This window comes from Halteromyces radiatus (assembly GCF_025201355.1).
Source record: "Halteromyces radiatus strain CBS 162.75 chromosome Unknown BX664scaffold_2, whole genome shotgun sequence".
NCBI classification, from domain to species: Eukaryota; Fungi; Mucoromycota; class Mucoromycetes; order Mucorales; family Cunninghamellaceae; genus Halteromyces; species Halteromyces radiatus.
In genome coordinates, this window is record NW_026251688.1 from 2,798,546 (window position 1) to 2,817,489 (window position 18,944).

The 18,944-nt window shown below is 33.8% G+C and overlaps 4 protein-coding genes across 4 annotated transcripts; 1 reads left to right on the top strand and 3 right to left on the bottom strand.

Annotated features, from left to right (window-relative positions):
* Window positions 1-572: 572 nt before the first annotated feature.
* Window positions 573-2,591, top strand: BX664DRAFT_292591 (amino acid permease). The gene is made up of 4 exons (XM_051541996.1): window positions 573-768; window positions 846-1,343; window positions 1,414-1,502; window positions 1,657-2,591. Exons 1-4 carry the CDS (start codon window positions 612-614, stop codon window positions 2,542-2,544), a joined length of 1,632 nt encoding a protein of 543 aa, XP_051403433.1. The 5' UTR covers window positions 573-611; the 3' UTR covers window positions 2,545-2,591.
* A 1,046-nt stretch (window positions 2,592-3,637) lies between these two features.
* BX664DRAFT_356461 (uncharacterized protein) lies at window positions 3,638-6,042 on the bottom strand. Its single transcript, XM_051547886.1, has 3 exons — window positions 5,794-6,042; window positions 5,487-5,701; window positions 3,638-5,394 (listed from the first exon to the last, which is right to left on the bottom strand). The coding sequence occupies exons 1-3, from the start codon at window positions 5,980-5,982 to the stop codon at window positions 3,921-3,923; spliced, it is 1,878 nt and encodes a 625-aa protein (XP_051403434.1). The 5' UTR covers window positions 5,983-6,042; the 3' UTR covers window positions 3,638-3,920.
* A 490-nt stretch (window positions 6,043-6,532) lies between these two features.
* BX664DRAFT_364216 (cytochrome P450) lies at window positions 6,533-8,555 on the bottom strand (the record flags this gene model as incomplete). Its single annotated transcript, XM_051548415.1, has 7 exons — window positions 6,533-6,702; window positions 6,765-7,030; window positions 7,122-7,652; window positions 7,745-7,864; window positions 7,936-8,095; window positions 8,189-8,262; window positions 8,335-8,555. The coding sequence occupies 7 exons, from the start codon at window positions 8,553-8,555 to the stop codon at window positions 6,533-6,535; spliced, it is 1,542 nt and encodes a 513-aa protein (XP_051403435.1).
* Window positions 8,556-9,867: 1,312 nt separating this feature from the next.
* Window positions 9,868-11,804, bottom strand: BX664DRAFT_257613 (CP2 transcription factor-domain-containing protein; the record flags this gene model as incomplete). The annotated part of the gene is made up of 5 exons (XM_051540511.1): window positions 9,868-10,209; window positions 10,503-10,705; window positions 10,826-10,981; window positions 11,070-11,097; window positions 11,259-11,804. Coding segments are annotated over 5 exons (1,275 nt in total), but the record flags the coding sequence as incomplete, so codon positions are not given.
* Window positions 11,805-18,944: the final 7,140 nt, after the last annotated feature.

Genomic DNA, 18,944 nt, shown 5'->3' on the forward strand with positions numbered 1-18,944 from the left:
GTAAGGAGTGATGTAGGTAACACCAATCATATTGAAAGAGATATTAAGTTTGATTGTTAGATTTTTTTGTATTTGGAGAAAAGGTCAAAATGGGATTGATTCGGAGTACAATGACTTAATCGATTTTTTTTTATTATCATTTGTAAAGTCTTGCTTTAACTATGATAACGAGTACATTTTTGAATCATCTTTTTTTTTCTTCATTTTTTTCCTATTATTTGTAATATATATATAATAATACTTTTCATATATTATTTTTTTATTAAATATATAATAAAATAGGGTATTTGATTAACCATAAAAAGCTTTTTTTTTATTCTTCTTTTAATAATTATAATAAAGAGGGAAAGGATGGCTGAGTTTTGATAATTCTATAGCTCACATGATAAGTTATCTCTCTTGTTTGACCAAATCCAGCCATTCACTAAAAATAAACTTTTTTTTTTTCGCGCAAACTTGACCACACATAAAAAATCCGGGGCCCACTTCTTTTTTTTTTTATTCTTCTTTCTTTCTTTTCTAATACTTTTATTTTTATTTTTATTTTTTTTTTTATTTTTTTTTTCTTTTTTCTATATATATATATATATTTTCTCTTTTGTATATACACAATGGACTCTGTTGACAAAAGAGAGATTGAACATAGTGAAAAAAGGGATCATGACCATCCTGATGCTTCTGAAGAATACGATCCTTATGAGGTTCAAAACCTTCACCGTCAATTAAAAAATCGTCATATTGCAATGATTTCTATAGGTGGTGTTATTGGTAAGTATAGGAAGATATATATATTATATATATAAAGGAAAATGATTTTCATTTTTCATTTTTTTATTAATATATAGGTACTGGTCTTTTCCTTGGTACTGCTAAATCACTTGCAAATGGTGGTCCAGCTGGTTTACTTCTTGGTTTTATTACAATGGGTACAATCGTATTTGCTGTAATGAATTGTCTTGGTGAAATGGTAGCCTATTTGCCTATCCCTGGTGGTCATATCAAATTGGCTGAACGTTTTGTTAGTCCTGCTTTTAGTTTTGCTATGGGTTGGAATTATTGGTATAACTGGACGATCGTACTTCCTACTGAATTATCTGCTGCTGCTGTTTTGGTTAACTATTGGATTGGTCCTGAACGTGTTAGTAATGCTGTATGGATTATTATCTTCTTGATTATTGTCGTAGTCATCAACTTTTTTGGTGCAAGAGCTTATGGTGAAGCAGAATTCTGGTTTGCAAGTATCAAAATTTTAACTATCATGGGTTTGATTATTCTTGGTATCATTATTGACGCTGGTGGTGCTCCTCCTAATCATGAAGTCATTGGTGTTCGTTATTGGCAAGGTATTTACTAAAAAATCATATTTCTATTATCAATGTTTAATACTAAAAATATAATTATTTTTTATATTAGATCCTGGACCATGGGTTCAATATGAAGGTATTCCTGGTGCTTTTGGTAGATTTTTGGGTTACTTCTCTGTCTTATTGAATGCTGCCTTTGTAAGTCTCCAAAAAAAAAAAAAAAAAAAAAAAAAAAGATAGAAAGTTTAGAACAATAAATATGGTTTTGCTCTAACCGAAAAAGAAATAATCATATCACTAAACCTTCTTTCTCTCTCTTTTTTTTCTTTTTTTTTTTTCTTTTTTTACGTAGTCTTTTATTGGTACTGAAATCGTTGCTATTGCTGCTGGTGAAACAAGTAATCCTCGACGAAATATTCCTAAAGCTATCAATAAGGTTTATATCCGTATTGTTCTCTTTTATGTTCTTGGTACTTTCATCATTGGTCTTCTTGTTCCTTCCAACGATCCCAAATTACTCGGTTCCAGTAGTAATGCTAACACTTCACCTTTTGTCATTGCCATCAACAATGCAAACATTCAAGCTTTACCTCATATCATCAACGCTTGTTTATTATCATCTGCATGGTCTGCTGCATCCTCTGATCTTTACACTTCTTCTCGTGCTTTGTATGGTTTGGCTATTGCTGGTAATGCTCCCAAGATCTTTGCTCGTGTTAGTAAGAAGCGAGGTCTTCCTTATGTGTCCTTGGTTTTCTGTGCTATGTTCTCTTTATTAGCATTCATGGGTATTTCATCAGGATCTAGTACTGTATTTGGTTGGTTCCAAGGCATGACATCTATGTGTGGTTTGATTACGTGGACTTGTATTGGTATCACTTATCTTCGATTCTATTATGGTATGAAAGCACAAGGTATTGATCGCAACACTTTACCGTTTAAGAGTCCTTTACAACCTTTCTTTGGTTACTATGTGGTGATTACAACAACTTTCATCAACTTGTTTTCTGGATGGTCAGTATTTTTGGAAGGACATTGGGATACAGCCACTTTTGTTACCAATTATTTGCCTTTACCTGTGGCCATCATCTTGTTTGTAGGTGCTACTATCCTACGAAAATCCAAATTTGTACGTGCATCTGAAATGGACTTCCATACTGGTATCTCTGAAATTGAACAAGAAGCTTTGCATGAAGAAAAACCTACAACTTTGATGGGCAAATTCTTTGATGCTCTTTAAATTTTTTTTTATTTATTTATTCCTACCTTTTTTTTTTTTTTTTTTTTGTTATTGCCTTATTATAGTATATTGTAGTTTTAGCTTTTTTCCAATTCACCCCCTTTTCCTTTTCCTTTTTATTTTTTATTATCTATTATCTTCATCAACATTATTTGCCTCCAATAAAAATCAATGTAACTATTGTAATATTCTTTTTATTTGATGATTTTGATATATTTAACCATGATGATGTGGCTTTGTATCAAAAAAAGAGGGGTGGCAAACATTGGATTGGTCTTGTATTAGGATGACACCAAAAAAGAGATGATCATTTCCCACGAAATGTAATTTGTGTGAGGTCATTCCCATTTTATTTTAGTTTTTCCATTGCTAACGAATCCAACTCTATTGAAGTCATCCTCTTTATGATTTCTATAATACTAAATAAATAAAAAAACCAAATAAGTGCGGGAAGACATGGAAAGATGATAGGATAATTGATAATGAACTATTTTTTTTCTTTCTTTTGAGATAAAGAAAGAGAAGTATTACGATGCTGTTTTTCCTTCTTTGATTGGCTCCGTGTAAAAACTTATCAAAAAAAAAAAAAAAAAACTCTAATATCTATAGATTACCTTTTTGGGAATGCTGATAACAAAGAAATCACTCACATGAAGCACAAACAGAACGATCCAAAAATGGAAGTTCGCACCTTGTTCAGGCAACTGCCTTTTTTCCTTTTTGTTCTCACCCTTGTTTGTCATTTGTAACCTTTTTTTTTTTTTAAAGTTCCCCTGATTGAAAAACACCCAATTGAAGAAATAGCTTTTTTTTTTTTAAAAAAAAAAAAAAGGAATGCGATTTTCCTCTGTTGACCTCTACAGATAGATAAACTATCAAGATCATCGTTTTCCTTTTTGGTATTTTCTCCAACACTTTTTTTTCATGTCATGGATTCTTTTAGTACTTGTCGATTTTCTTGTCTTTCTGTTATCAATAATACAAAAGGATGGATACTCTATGATGTTGACGATGATGCTCATTAGGATAAATACATTGTGATGACTCATCCTTACCTAGATGTAAAAAGATGGATTTCTTCTCAAAAAGGGGAGTAAAAATGATTGTTTGATGTTTTAGTGAGTAATGTCATCAGTTTAACCAGAGATTTTTAACACTTTAGTGACATGAATCTTTTAGGAATAAATATCATCAAGAAGGAGGTATAACATAAAAGTCATAAAAAAAAAACAAAACAACACAAAAGTAAACAGTAGAGTAGTAAGGAGTCAATTTTTATTAGTTATCATGATGATCATTGTTATCGACAATACACAAATATAAAAGAAGATAATGGAGAATATAACGTGTAATAAAACTAACTAACTAAATAACTATTAAATCAACGCCCTATCCAAAAGTCTAAAAATGGCCCAAGCTGCCAAACCTTCTGCATCTGATTTCTTTGAACCTGAACGAGTGATTACCAGATTGACACCACTGATCCCAAACTGAACAGTCGCACTAAAAGAAGCCGAATTATTGTTTTGTCCTGTATGATTCACCGTGGCTTCGTATAATCCAAGAGGATAGTTGCTGGATAGATTTTTTAGTACACCTTTTGAGTCGTTCGGATGCGCCAATAAATGGTAACTATTTTTCTTTAGTCGAGTCCTTTCCTTTTCCGGTAACATGGCTATCAATTTGTGTGCGTTTGAGAGTAATGCCTGTTCATCATCATTGTCATGCAGAGGGAATGCTCCAGTATCTTGAGTTGTTGATGCTATCATTACTGTTGTCATCGAGCAATCATCCAAGGTTTGTCCAGTCGATTCTGTCTTTATTGCACACATATTGATATCTCCTCCATCCAGTGAAAAGCATCGTTTCTTGTTCCTGCCGTTTTGGATCAGATCTTGATTATCGTCTGTTAATTCCATCTGAGCACTGGCCCACGTTGTTGTCGGTGATGATGGTGATTGTACTTGTAATAATGATGATGATAGATGTTGTCCAGTACCAAGTCCATTTGTAAAAGAAGAATCGTTGTTGTTCAATGAAGTTGAGTGAGTTGATTTCAGTGATGATGATGCCTGAAAATATTGAGGTGACGAATCCGTTCCCATTGTGGTTGTCGAAGGTTCACTTAATGTCATACTGGGAAAATCGAGAAGTAACACCTGCGCCAAAATACTCATTGGACTCTCACCGTTGTCACCGTTGGTTAAAGAATTGTCTAACATCATTTCTTCAGAGATATGTACCGCGTTGTAATGTCCACGTTTTCCATATGGGTTGGTTGGTTGACGATCTTGTTGATGTTGCTGTTGTTCCTGCTGAATGCTGTTATCATCATATTGATAAACTTGACTGACTGGAATATCCAAAACTTCTACGTCGTGACTTTTGCCATTTACTTGGGTTACTGACAAATCATCCGTGTTGTGCTGATGCTGTTGTCCCTGGATATCATGGCCTGTTATCAACATTTCATAATTGTGAGGCGATGAATCACTGTTGCTGCAATGTTGCATCAGTCGTTCTTCGTTGCGTTGGTAATACTGACAAATATCATGGATGGCACGTTTCTTTGCGTTTTTCTTGTTTTGGTCTGTTCGCCGATGAACAACAAAAGGTGCGCCTCGAGCCAATTGGTACTTGATAATGCATTCCCATCCAGGAGTTTTACCTAATTCTTGTTGATAAGTAACGTCAAATAGACCTCCTCGTAATTTGATCATGTTTTCAAACTGTACAGTATCAGTCAATAAATCCATCCGTTGTTGACTCTTTTGATTCTTGATCAGCTGTGTAAATAAGGGATGTAAAAAGTCATCCACCGCTGCTGGTCCTGATTTAAAATGTAATACCCTGAATATACCAAAAAAAAAAAAAAAAAAAATTGGTAAACAAGTACTAAGGATAAACATGGCGAGACTACAATCACTTTTCTTTTTAATTACCCTAATAGAATGACTAGTCGATCGCTGAAATTGTAAGTGGCATTATATCTGGCATCGTCAAATCCAAGATGAATGGCTAACTTTGTAAGTGGTAGTAATGATGTGGTGTGAGATAAGAGTCGTTCAAGGAAGAGAGTGTTGAGTTTAGCATATTTGAGAAGCGTATATGTCGAAAGTGATCGATAGAATGTAATAAATCCTGTACTTTGGTGTGTCTAAATAAAGATAGGAAAATAAAACATATAAGGCTTCGTTTCAGGTCAAATTCGTTGTTTCCCTTCAGTAATACACAATCATACGATCTTACCGGATTGATAGCGGTATATTTGACATCCCATGAAGCCAGAACTTGTGGATTGAAAAACGCAGCCAGTAGTTCTTCAAAAATAGGTGTAGAGGCTAAAATAGGTACACCAATAGGATCCTTGAGATCTTTGAAAACGAGCTGTATATGATACTGGAAATAATCCAACGCGTCTTGTCGGTCTATGGTCATGATCGTGTTGGTGTTAGTGATCGTTGTGGCGATAAAATTGTAGTGAGTAAGAAAAAGCGGAAAAAAAAGGACACGAAAAGAAAGAGTCAGAATTCAAAAAAAAAAAAAAAAAATCGCACTTTGAACTTTGTTTAGTTTTCCGTGACAGGGACAACCCCTTTGTTACAGCACATAGAGAAATCAATAGACGGTGCACATGTGATAGAAGCATATATTTCACTATAACTTTACTTGAATATTCTAAAAAGCTCTCGTTCAATAGGACAACGTGCGTACTTTAGTCGATAAAAACAATAGTAACACATATTTCAAGTCTTTCAATAATAATACCACATGATATAAATAGAAAAATGGTAAAGAATTTTGAATTGTCTTATTTACAAAGATTAAATACAGTATCGATAATTGATAAATTTTATTTTGTATATATATCAAAAAAAAAATATAAAAAGATAAATATAAATAAATAGGTATACACTAAAAGAAAAACATATGAATTTGTGTAGCGAAAGAATACCGATGATAGGGAGCTAACTAACTATATGAGAGTTCAAGTTGTTTTCTTTTGACGTTTTTCAACAGATAATTTGAGACCATACTTCATTGGAAGTGTCAGGGAAATTTGATAAGTGATTTTTTGGCCAGGCACCAAAGTGAATTTGTATTGTCGAACCAAGTTGATGATTGCTACTATGGCCTCCAAAGTAGCGAGATTTTGTCCTATGTATATATATTAATATATTAAGATATTAAATGATAATGATATATTGTATTGTATTTACCTAAACACGTTCTTGGTCCAGCATGGAAGGCAGGCCATTGACCCTGTGATTCACGTTTCAAGTCACCATTTTCGTTAATCCATCTTTCAGGGCGGAAATGTTTGGCATCAGGTCCCCAAGCTTTTTCACTTCGTCCTTGAGCATAAGAAGACCATATAACATAGTCACCCTTCTTGATGCGCGTACCATCGGGCCAGATATCATCATTCAGAGCATATTTTTGATTCAATGGTACAGATGGGTAAAGGCGTAACGTTTCGAAGAATCTATTACACGTAAAAAAAAAGATAAAATAAAATAAAGTTAATATCCCTTTCTAATAATAATAATAACAATAACAATGATGATGATGCTTACACAGCATGAGCATAGTTCATTTTTCCTCTGATAACTTCATATAATGCCGAGGAATCCGTCAGTAGGTCATCATTAATCCATTGATCAATTTCATCATAAAGTTTGCGTTCCACACGGGGATGTGTAGTCAACATGTAGAAACACCAAGATAATGCTTGAGCAGTAGTATCACGACCCGCAATGATGAAATTCAAAACAATATCACGAAGTTCGTTGTCGTCGAGGGGCTCGCCTTGTTGATTGCTTGCTTTCATAAAACGCGATAAGAGATCCTTAGCATCCGTCTTGCCTGCTGCCATATCGGCCCGTCTTTTTTCTGTGACTTCACGAGCAAAGCTGTCCACTACCTTGAGACCTTCCTTCATATTTGGGAATAACCATGGTGCAATAAAGTTGAATGCCGGTTCTGTCTTTGACCAGTATTGATTGATCATCCGAAAAAATGTACCTTTTTGTGCTTCATCAAAAGCGGCCGCAAAAGGTACCTTTCCTTCTTGTTGAAGTGAGTTCAAATGGACACCAAAACCAAGTCTATTATTGAAAAAAAAAATGAATAAGAATAAATATATATATATCCTTCTTTTTTTTAAAAAAAAAAAAAAGTAAAAAGAAAGAGCGCTTACAAGATGAAAGAATCCAGAGTAAACTTGTACATCAAATCATGGAAGTCAATAATGTGATTTTGTTCAGCAGCCTTGTCCAAAACATGCGTTGTCATGTATTTCATTTCATCCAAAAACACACTAAAAAAAAAAAAAAAAAAAAAGATAAAATGAGTTACACAAGAGGACAAGAAAGACTTGGATTTACTTACTCTGTGAACTGATCCCGGAAATTCTTGACATTGAAAACGTGAGAGGCCGTTTTTCGTTGATATCGCCATTCTTCACCATTAGCATTGAATATACCATGACCAAATAAATCATCCATTGCATTGCTAAAATGAGGTCCCTTGATATAATTTTCAAAGTTAGCTTGTGTGTTTGTAGATGTGCAAAAAAAAAAAAAAAAATCAGTTGACATAATTTATATATATAAAAAACGATTGAAGAATTGAATCAGCTTACTTTTCAAGATATGTTCGACATTAGCAGGATGAAGGGTAACAACCATATGGGGAACTAAAAACACTGATAATGCACTGTAAAACAGGAAAAGAAAAAAGAAACGATGAGATGAAAACCTTAGAAGGAATTTTATATTAGTTACTTACTAAGTAGTTTTATCCAATTCGTGTGAACCAAGAAGAAAAGCTTCATGAAGATTGGGAAGCCATTGTAGCAATGTAGGAAAACTTCCAATCAAAGGCCAAGCATTGGGAGCTTCAAGATCATTCCTTTTTTCGGCAAAAACGACACGATCATTGTAAATCAAGGCAAGAATACTAGTTGTAACTAATGCTCCATATGTACCCATAGTCAATGGTTGTTTCATTATTGTTCGAACCAAAGGCTGTGTTAACATCGATTGAATGAATGGTTGTTTGGTCAATGCGTTGACTACTGGTTGATTGAATATGTATTGTAACACGGGTGACACTTCGATTTTTGACATAATAAAATAACTACGCGTTAGATAATACTACAAAAAAAAAATGAATGAAAGAGGAAAAAAAAAAAAGGTCAAGGAAAAAAAAGATAAAGAAAAGAGAAAGAGAAAGAGAGAAATTTTTTTTTTCATTTGCACTCTTCTTTTCACTTTATTTACTCCGCTCCCTACCCCACAAAAAAAAAAAAAAAAAAAAAAAAGCAAATGAAGGTAACACGTACCGGCGAATCGTTTGATCATGACTTTTCACACCTAAAGCAACTTCAACAATAAGGACGATATGGCGGTAAATGAATTTCCCCATTTCTTTTTTATGCGATCACATGTAAAAAAAAGAAGGAATCACTATGGTTTGACGCATGGGATACTACGAATGATTGTGTATCCCCAATAGAGATAACGTTCTATAGAGTTTATTCATCATTATCGTATTCATAATCATCATGAGATCTTTATTATAGTATTTTCATTATTATAGACTGTTCATCATCACAATATAGGTCATTCTACTACATTATTTGTTTCTTTATTTTGCCGTTTATTCATCTTCACCCCAACGATTCCAATTTTCGTTAAGATAAATGATCTCAAACGACGCGATATGAAGAATCACACAAACATTTGGGGTAGAAGTAGCGCAGACATGCTTTCCCTGCATTTTGCATCACATGTATTTTCTATTCCCTCCTACGTACCCCATTGCTCGTCTATCCCTCCTTATCATCACCAAAACACTACATACACATGTAAAAAAAAAAAAAAAATAAGATAACGATGTATACAAAAACCAAAAAGAAAAAAAATTTAATAAAGAGGTCAATGGGAATAAAATGCATAGATACACTAAAAAAAAAGAAAAAAAGAAAAAAGAAAAATATAACTAAAGGGAAGAGAGAAGGGGAGGAAAGTATAAAGTAAAAACATAAACTACCTAATGTTATAAAAAAAACTATTGGAGTAACGTAAAAAAAAAAAAAAAAAAAGAGATAAAAAAAGACATATAAAAAAGGATAAAAATGTCAGGTATGGAGAAAATCAAAATGGGGGGTATGTTCTGACTATAGAGAAGGATGATGGTGGTATATGATAAAAGTATATAAACAAAAAGAAAAAGAAAAAAAAAAGAAAGAGCATGGATATAAACTAAAAGTAAAATTAAAAAAAAAGAAAGACAGAGATGCCGTCTCACTTCCCTTTTTTAAAAGTCCAAGATCAATCGCACCGTACCAGACGAACTGATTTCCCATTGTACATTCATAATCGTTTGATCAGGAAAATGTTCCAGTACACTATCTTCTACAAGTACCATCAAATTGTTACCAGATGCTGTTGCTCCTGTTGACGTTGCAGATTTCTTGTGATAAAGTTGATGATGATGTGAGCCCAAGGTATTGCTAGTAGGATCGCGTCGCCATAGTACTTCTGTCACGCTGTGAGCTTGAAGGGAAAACAAGGCACTGAGTTTGATAATCAAATGTTGGACAGTCAATGTTTCCAATTCAATACGTTTCAATTCCACAGATGATGATGATTGATCTTTCTTTGTATCCACGAACAATGTCAATGCTATTTATGGTAAAATATAAAGTTAGTCAAATGACTTTCTCTCCTTATCTATTTATTTATTTTTGTCTTACCTGGTAGACTATGTTGTCTTTTCATAGGAGGTTGATCTTCAGGTGGAGATGGATGATCCATTGTAGCAGAAGGAGGAGCCATTTGAGACCGTGATCGTTTCATACCAGCTGCAGGGGTGCTGCTTGCAATAGATGTCATCCAAGGTTGTTGTTGCTGATGGGAAAGGTAACCAGAAGATATAGGTGGGGAAGTCACGGGGTTGAATATATATGGAGTAGTAGGTTGTACAAAATGGGGAGAATATTGAAACGTTGATGGATAAAATGACGACATGATGGTCATGTTACTGCCATGTTGCTGCTGTTGTTGTTCTTGTTGATTATTGTTGTTATTATTGTTGGCATTAATGTTATCGCTATGAACAAGAGGTTGTATGGCCGGATTTGATACAATGGACACTGGCGAAGATGATGTTGGTGAAGTAGAAGAAGGAATGAGAGGAGAGGATGACAAGATTGGATATTGCTGTGGTAATTGTTGAAGTGGTGGTGGTGGCGGTGGCAAATTATAGGCACAACCAGGAGCATTATTGGACAATAAAGGAAGCGCCGCTGTCATTGAGTATTCATCCTTGATCACATCATCTTCTTTTGGCAAAGGTTCAAAAGTGCTATAAGGCACCGCTGGTCGATTGTAGAAATGCCAAAGTGGATTGTGTTGTGGGTTACCTTCAGCTATAATAGGATAAAGAAAGAACATTATAAAAAAAAACGCCCATCAGTTGTCTATTGCATGATACTATTCCTCTTTTTATCGTTGTACCTTTGAGTTTTTCCAATTGTTTCGAAATCTGTTTTGCATCATCCTTGTTTTTCCTTTCTGCACCCTATCAACGCCATTCATCAACCAAAAAGGAGAAATAAAATATTAGAAGAACGAACAAACATAATATGTATCACATATCTTTTACCGATTCCTTTTTTTTTTTTTTTTTTTTTTTTTTTAGCTTACCTTATCTCTAAATAGCTTGATTTTGCAAAAGGATTTCTCTGTATATTTCCCCAAATCATTAGTAGAAGAAACATTGGATTGAATTTGAGTTGGACTTGATGGTGATGAAGATGGTGACGATGTTGATCCAGTTGTTGCTGACGGTACAGAGGAAGAGGTTGAAGAACAAGAAGATTCAACAAGAGCACGTAATGGAATACCTTTAACACCCTTGATTCTTGAGAAATCAGTTGATAAACAGTTGAAACGAATATAGAGGGAAGCACCAAGATGAGATTTCCATTGGAAAGTAATACAATCAAAGGAAGGATAATGTACATTAACCAAACCAGATGATTGCTGAGCATCTAAATCCAATGCACGGGCCTCGTTGGGTCGATCTTGTTGACTGAGCCAGAATCGCCAGTAATTTTGAGATGCCTGTCTATGAGCCACATCATGGAAAGTAATTGAAATAGTACTTGTAACCAATATATCATCCGCTAAGTCTTGTTGTTGATCCTGAAAATGAATAGCATAGGCTTGTCCACGATTCAAATAAGTCAAAGAAGATGATTCACTAAATCGTTGTGCTGCGGCTGTGGAAGCTTGAAGTGCAATGTGGAATCGTAGAGGAGATGATGACCTATAAATAATAACATTAAGAGAATTAGAATAAGGAGTGATATTGTGAATTCAAAAGATATATATAAATATATATATCATACACGTGGTTGCCACCCATTCCTTTTCTCATCCAGTATCACCTTTTCGTCCCCTATTTTTTTATTGCCCAATCTGATTGAATTCAACACCCGCTGTTATGTACCCATCCTATCCCAAAAAAAAAAAAAAAAAAAAAAAATCACGCACATACATAATATAAACGGATAATCACCTCCCCACACGCAAACACGAACATACAAAAACCATACCCCCCTAAATTTGTTCACTAGTAATCATCCATCACAAAAATATAAAAAAGAACAAATAAAATTAGTACTTACAAAGAGGATGAAGTATTATCTATAATATCTTGTTGGTGTGATCGTTGAAGAGTGGATGTTGGTGATAAAGATGAATAAGAGGAATCGGTTGGAGAGGAGGAGTTTGAATTGGTGGAAGGATAATTCATGCTGTTTGCAGAAGAAGTCATGGGAAAATGATTGGATACCAAGTTGGGAGGAGATGTAGTAGAGTTGATAGTTGAAGAAGAGGATGATTGACGTTGAGTATGGCTAGAAGGAACCACTGGATGTTGTTGCGAATGATGATAATGAGCATATTGTTGTAAAATACCGTTGGCACTATGGTGACGAGGATGATTTCTTTTTGACATTTGCTTCTTCTTGGGTAAAGGCGAAGGAAATGAAAATAACGATGGTGCAGGTGGAGGAGGAGGCAAACTAGCATAAAGTAGTTCATCAGATGGATAACTAGCATTGATATTGTGTTGATGATTATTAGTAGAGGCAGATTGTGGATGATACCATTGTTGTTGATCATGTTGATTAGGTTGGCATAAAAACATAGTAGTAGCTGTTGAAGATGATGATGTAGATGGAGATGATAACGATGAAGCTGATGATGATGTTGATGTTGTTACTAGAGTAGATGATGGTGGAAGCGTTGTTGTAATAGAAGTACCAGAAGTAGGAGGAGGTACATCATTCAAAATTAAGTCAGATTCTGTCTTGAAGGTATAATCAGATGCCATTTTGGCAGAATGATATTGACTACATAAAAAATAAAAAATAAAAATAAAAAAAAAAGAAAAAGGTGAATCAAGGAATGACATTACAAAAAGAAGAAAAGAGAGAGAGAAAAAAAAAAAAGAGATTTACCTATCATATAAAGTATCAGTACAATGTTCGCTGGCAAGCATTTAGTGTATAAGATAAAATTCAGAGATAGAGTTGTATTGAAACTTAAAGAAGAAGAAAAAAAAAGTGAAAATAAAGTGAAAGAGAAAGAAATAAATAAATAACAAAGAAATACTTTCTTCCATCGGAATTTAAATAGGTTACCTTATAAGTTCTCTTTATTAAGGAGGAATGATAGGTGAGGATGATGATGATATTCCAAAACCTTGTTTATGATATTCTTTTCTCTTTTTGACACTTTTAATGAATTAAAATCAAATAATACAAAAATCACTTGATTAGAAAACAGTGAAAGATGATGATTGGCCTAAAAAGGGGAATGAAGAGAAGGAATTAAAAAAAAATGAAGGAAAGTGATCGAAAAAGAAAAAAAAAAATGAATAATGCCACTTTATAAGAATATAAGGGGAGAAAGAGGAGAAGAGGGGAAATAAAAAAAAAAAAAAAGAAGAGAGATATAGAGAGAAAGAAGAAAAGGGGAGTTAGAGAAAAGGGATGCAAGGAGATTTGACTGTGGTTACAATGTTTGTGTGTTGCTTTGTTGTTTATGGTGATGAGAGCGATGATTATGCGTGAGACAACTCAACCAAAAAAAGAGAAAGAGAGAAGCTACACCAAAACAAAATAAATGATGTTATTTAACTTTCTCCCTAAAATCAAAACAAAAAAAGAGTGTCTATGCTTCTTCTATTTGAAGAAAAGTAACATATCATCACCCCTACATTGAAACAAAGACAGGGAGATCTCTTCGTCTGAACTCTAAAATGACATTCTTACTCTCACAATCAGTCATCATCTTTAAAAAAAAGAAGTATACACATCAAAACCTACCTTATATATAAAATGTCAATTGAAAGTCTTACCCATAACAAATTGACAAGGAGACATTTATCGAAATAAAGAGAATAAAAAAAAAGGAGATGATTTTATATTCTATTTGGGAAACACTCCTTATGGAATGAATGTCTTTTTTTTTTTAAAAAAAAAAAAAAAAGCACGGGTATCGCTTTTATTACTATTTATTTATTATATCTTATTGCCTAGTAACACAACTGTTACCCAAAGAGAGGAAAAAAAAAAGGGGGGAACGGGGGAGGCAATTCAAACCGAAGGAGAATAATATATATCTTTGTTGGTGAAAGCACAATAGATTCAGGGGGGAAATATAGAACATCTTTTCCCACTGTCAAAATCTCATCCAAGAAAAGACTAGCTGTTTTAAAATAATAGTGACTAAATATAGATATTGATTCAGGGGTAAGTGAGATTGACGGTTTATGTAACATCATATGATATACATCGTAAAAATACTGAGGAGAATATGTCAAAATCGGAACTATCTAAACGACACATGTTCTGATTGAAAATCCTTTTTGTTTGCATAACATGATGATGTGTTCTTGTACTTTTATATTGTTATATATGAACTGACAACATCTCTTCAATATATTTTTTTTATAAAAAAATTAATTCAATATGTTAATTATACTCATTACTCATTACACATCTATAAATTCATAACACATTGACCACATACACTAACTGCACACTGACCACCATCACGATCATCATCACGATCATCATCATCATCATCGTTGTCGTCTTTACAGCGTTCACCATGAGGTCATTAATGAACCAGACCAAGTTCTATTGTTACTATCACAGGAGCTGTCACTATATGGATTATCATCATAATAATATCATCATAGAAATCATCATTATAGACATCATCATTATACATTGACAATTTTATGATCCACAGGTCTGGCAAAGTACGCTTTTTTGCAGATAGGAGTTTCGTTTGGAATTAAAAAAAAAAAAAAAAAAGAAGAAGGAGGAATACAAGGATGATAAAAAGAAAAATACAGTGAGGTAATCAAAAAGTATAATCTCACATACCAATGACACAGGTAACGTTTTCTTATGGATTGTTCATATTTGTATTCATTTTATATCAGCTCCCCATATCTCGGTTTTCATGCGAAATGTTTGATCGGTTTTACTTCTCCCCCTTTTTTTTTTTTTTTTTCCTCCTTGTAGTTCCTTTCTTTTTCTACTTTTGGTTTATTAGAATAAAGGTTGCGGGATCGGAAGGAGGGATTCCTAAATAAAAACGACGATCTTTTTTTTTTAACCTTTTTCGAACATGTATACTTTTTCGGTTTCTTGGATGCAACACTCCCTTTTGAATATTTCATTCCCTATTTCATATAACAGCCATATGAATGATCATGAAAAAAAACAACTATAAAAATCAATATTCAGTGTCTATGATCAATATTTAGGAGGAAAAGGGAGCTCACCAAATGAAAATGGTTTTCTTCGGTCATCTCCGGATCCTTCTCCCTCCTACTTATTGATCCTCCTCCTAGACTTCCGACTTATAGACTTGATGTATGTACGCTTTTTCCCCTTTGTTCCCCACCATCCCTTTTCCATAAATGAACAAATTCTCTTTTTCATCGTAATCATCATTAAAATCAATCATCTGGAAACTATGATGAGTGGCCTTTGACCCTTATTTTTTAAGTAGATTCGATGATAGGTTGTCATAGCATGAAATGTATAGAAATGAGTTCAAACGCAAGCTAACATAATAGTACTTCCTAATCAGAAAAAGTAATGTTTGTGATGAATCTGTAAATCATGCAGAAAGCTCGATGGTTCAAAAGATCAAGAAGATATGGTAATATTTATTGATGTTCTTTATTTTCACTTCAAAATAACTTGTCATCATGTTGTTTTATGTCTTTGTTAGACCATTTAAAAAGACCAAGATTGCTATCAGTCAAATGACAAAAAAAAAAAAAAAAAAAAATCACCGACTGGGCCTTTTAAATTGAAAAATTGAACTTTTTTGTTTTATTTTTTATTCTTCTCTTTCTGTTTTCATCCTGTCAAAATTAATCCATGATACTTTTATGAAATACAAATTACATTTGGACCATAAATAAGACAAAAGGATGGTATGGTAACTATTCATATGAACGACCTTTATGTTGTTGTCTTTCAATCACGGTAGGTTTGTCTTAGTTTATCAATGAAAAGTTCAGCTTTACGTTCATTCTTACCAAAAAAAAAAAAGCCTTCTCTTTGTCTTTTTCTTTATTCTATAGATACTTCGGATGGACTAGTGATCAGTGGCTTTGTTTCCAGTGGAATGAATAAAGGATGGCTAGACAGAGAAAGGTAAGTGTTTGACGCGATTACTATCGAAGCGTTTGTAGCAAGTTTACCACCAATATTTCTTTTTCTCTATGTACTTCGTTTAGGTTTTATCTCTCAGGAATACCACTACTGACTTCAACATCATCTTATTATCTAGAAATTGGTAAAGGTATCATTACAATCTACATTACTATCACCTTCACTATCTGCTTTTGTTTCTTTGTTAATTTACTTTTATATTATCAATACCAACGTATTGACTTTATTAAGATAGTACCAGGACAACCTTTGGCATCGCAATCAGATACAATCAAAAGATCTTATGGGTACTATTGCCGCGAGATAGATCGGATATATCGGGAAATGTAGCAAGGAATAGATGAATGACGAATGGAATATATTTAAGGTAAGATATACGTTGATTGCGATCGCTATTTACTTTATACATGGTAAAGAATTGATAGAGAAGGATAGGAATTATCTGAATACTGTTACGAACTCGTTTGTAGAATACTTTATACCGATGAATGAACAGGGAAAATGGGCTAGATACGACTACCAAGCATGATTGATACAAAAATGATTGGCACAAAGATAGTTGATGTAAGATAATTGACAAAAGGATGTTTACACAAGGATAATTACAATGATTGACGTACAAATAATTGACACAAGGATGATTGACACAAGGATGATTGACACAAGGATGATTGACACAAGGATGATTGGCACAAGGATGATTGAAATAACGATGGGTCACACACAAACGATCTTGGTACGATGAAAGTACGTTATTCGTGTATGTTGAATAGGGTGTGACAATTGATGACTATTTATTTACTATTTTTTTTTTTTTTTTTTTTTTTTTAGATCATCATGAGGTTTGGAAACACTACCTTTACAAGGGGACAAACTGGAAAAGCACAAAAGCTCTCAAGCATAGTTTATTACAGTGGTGGTGTAGTTTATTTAATAGTGTAGAGTCTAGTATCTTAATAAAAACATATGAATATATCGTACCCTTTGTTATAGATTCTTTTACCATAGTATTCAATCCATTTATTTTGTTGGGTCAAATCAATTAAACAGTGAACATAGGATATTGTAAATGATTCAGATTCCATGATGAATAAACAGGTTTTGATTTGACATGAAAAAAAAAAAAAAATAATAACCCCACTGTATTTCCTTTTCAAGTGATGTGTTTTTGAGTGGTGAGAAGTGCTGGGAAGCGCAAGTAGAAGAATCAAGCGTGCCACCACGCGCCGCGCCACAGCTGATAAGATCTCGGATTCCGTCACATGAGTAAATGCTTTTTTTTTTAATACTCGAACATTCATTCTAGAAAAAAGCACAAAAAGCTACGCAAATAATCAGGTCCGCCGATCATTCAGTGTCTTTACTCTTCACACAAACACATAATGCTTGGACGTAACCAAAAGTGGGAGTGGAGTCCATGATAAACCACATGATTTGTAAACTTGCACGTAAATGGTTATCGGTTATCCATGTATTTTTCATTTCGGATACCGCAAGTGCCTTTAAGCAACAATATCCTTGGTTTCTCATGTTTGTTTGGTATAAAATTTGGGCTTGTTTTTGCCGCACTCAACTTCCCTTTCCCCTTTTTTTTTTTTTTTTTTTTTTCTTCTTCTTTCCTTTCTTTTTTAAACTCATTTATATACATATGCAATTTTTATGATTAGGTGACAGTACTATTCTTTTTTTTTTTTTTTTGTCTCTAATCAAATTAAATATGAATCAAAACCTAGCAACCCAATTTGGAACCACTAACCGTTATTTTCAACCTTATCGTCATCATCATCATCATCATCATCATCATTGTCATTATGGTGATCATCATCAATCCATACATTCAATAACAGAAAGGGCAAACATATCAGTTGCAACACCAATATCTCCCTTTTCTTTTTTGACAGTTCCCACAGAAATCATGCGTACTGCTTTGGATACATCTATGTTACATACCAATATGGATTTCTCTGCTGTACCTGGATTATACAATCCTGCTCTTACCATCAATACTCCACATTATGTCTCCTGGGGAGAACCTATACCTGCATATATCCAATCTACAATTATTAGTCAAAGCAATGGATCCAATTTTACCTTGATTCCTCCCTTGCCAATTTATGATGTTGATCATCATACCAACTCCACCTATCCCACTTACCATGACAACAACATCCACAATGCATTTATATCACCATCATCTACTTTATTTCAGTCCAATCAAGCGATCTACTCTAATAGTATCATAACTGATACCAACACAGCAGCATATGCTAATACCACGACTGATACCAATATCAACAGTTGGATGCATTTAGTTGATGATATCCTCTCTGCTGATCCAACCTCCCAATTTAATCAGCTACCTATTATTGATTCGGACCTACAAACTATTCCCAACAATGTCTATTATCCGCCAGATGTGGCACCTGTGCAGCCATCATCATCATCATCATCATCATCCTCTTCTTCTTCTTCATCATCATCATCATCATCACCATCTTCATCATCACCATCTTCATCATTACCATTACTATTAATACCGTCGTCATACGAGCATCATCACACACCAGCCGTTGTCAACGACGATCATCCACCATCACCATCATTGTTAACTCCATCG

Bases quoted from the DNA above. Each gene is read 5' to 3' on its own strand.
- BX664DRAFT_356461 (XM_051547886.1), bottom strand. From the start codon at position 5,982: ATGACCATAGACCGACAAGACGCGTTGGATTATTTCCAGTATCATATA. The intron at 5,702-5,793 runs GTAAGATCGTAT...ATCTTTATTTAG, and splicing joins AATATACCGCTATCAATCCG to ACACACCAAAGTACAGGATT. The intron at 5,395-5,486 runs GTAATTAAAAAG...TGGTATATTCAG, and splicing joins CGACTAGTCATTCTATTAGG to GGTATTACATTTTAAATCAG.
- BX664DRAFT_292591 (XM_051541996.1), top strand. From the start codon at position 612: ATGGACTCTGTTGACAAAAGAGAGATTGAACATAGTGAAAAAAGGGAT. The intron at 1,344-1,413 runs GTATTTACTAAA...TTTTTATATTAG, and splicing joins TGGTGTTCGTTATTGGCAAG to ATCCTGGACCATGGGTTCAA. The intron at 1,503-1,656 runs GTAAGTCTCCAA...TTTTTTACGTAG, and splicing joins TCTTATTGAATGCTGCCTTT to TCTTTTATTGGTACTGAAAT.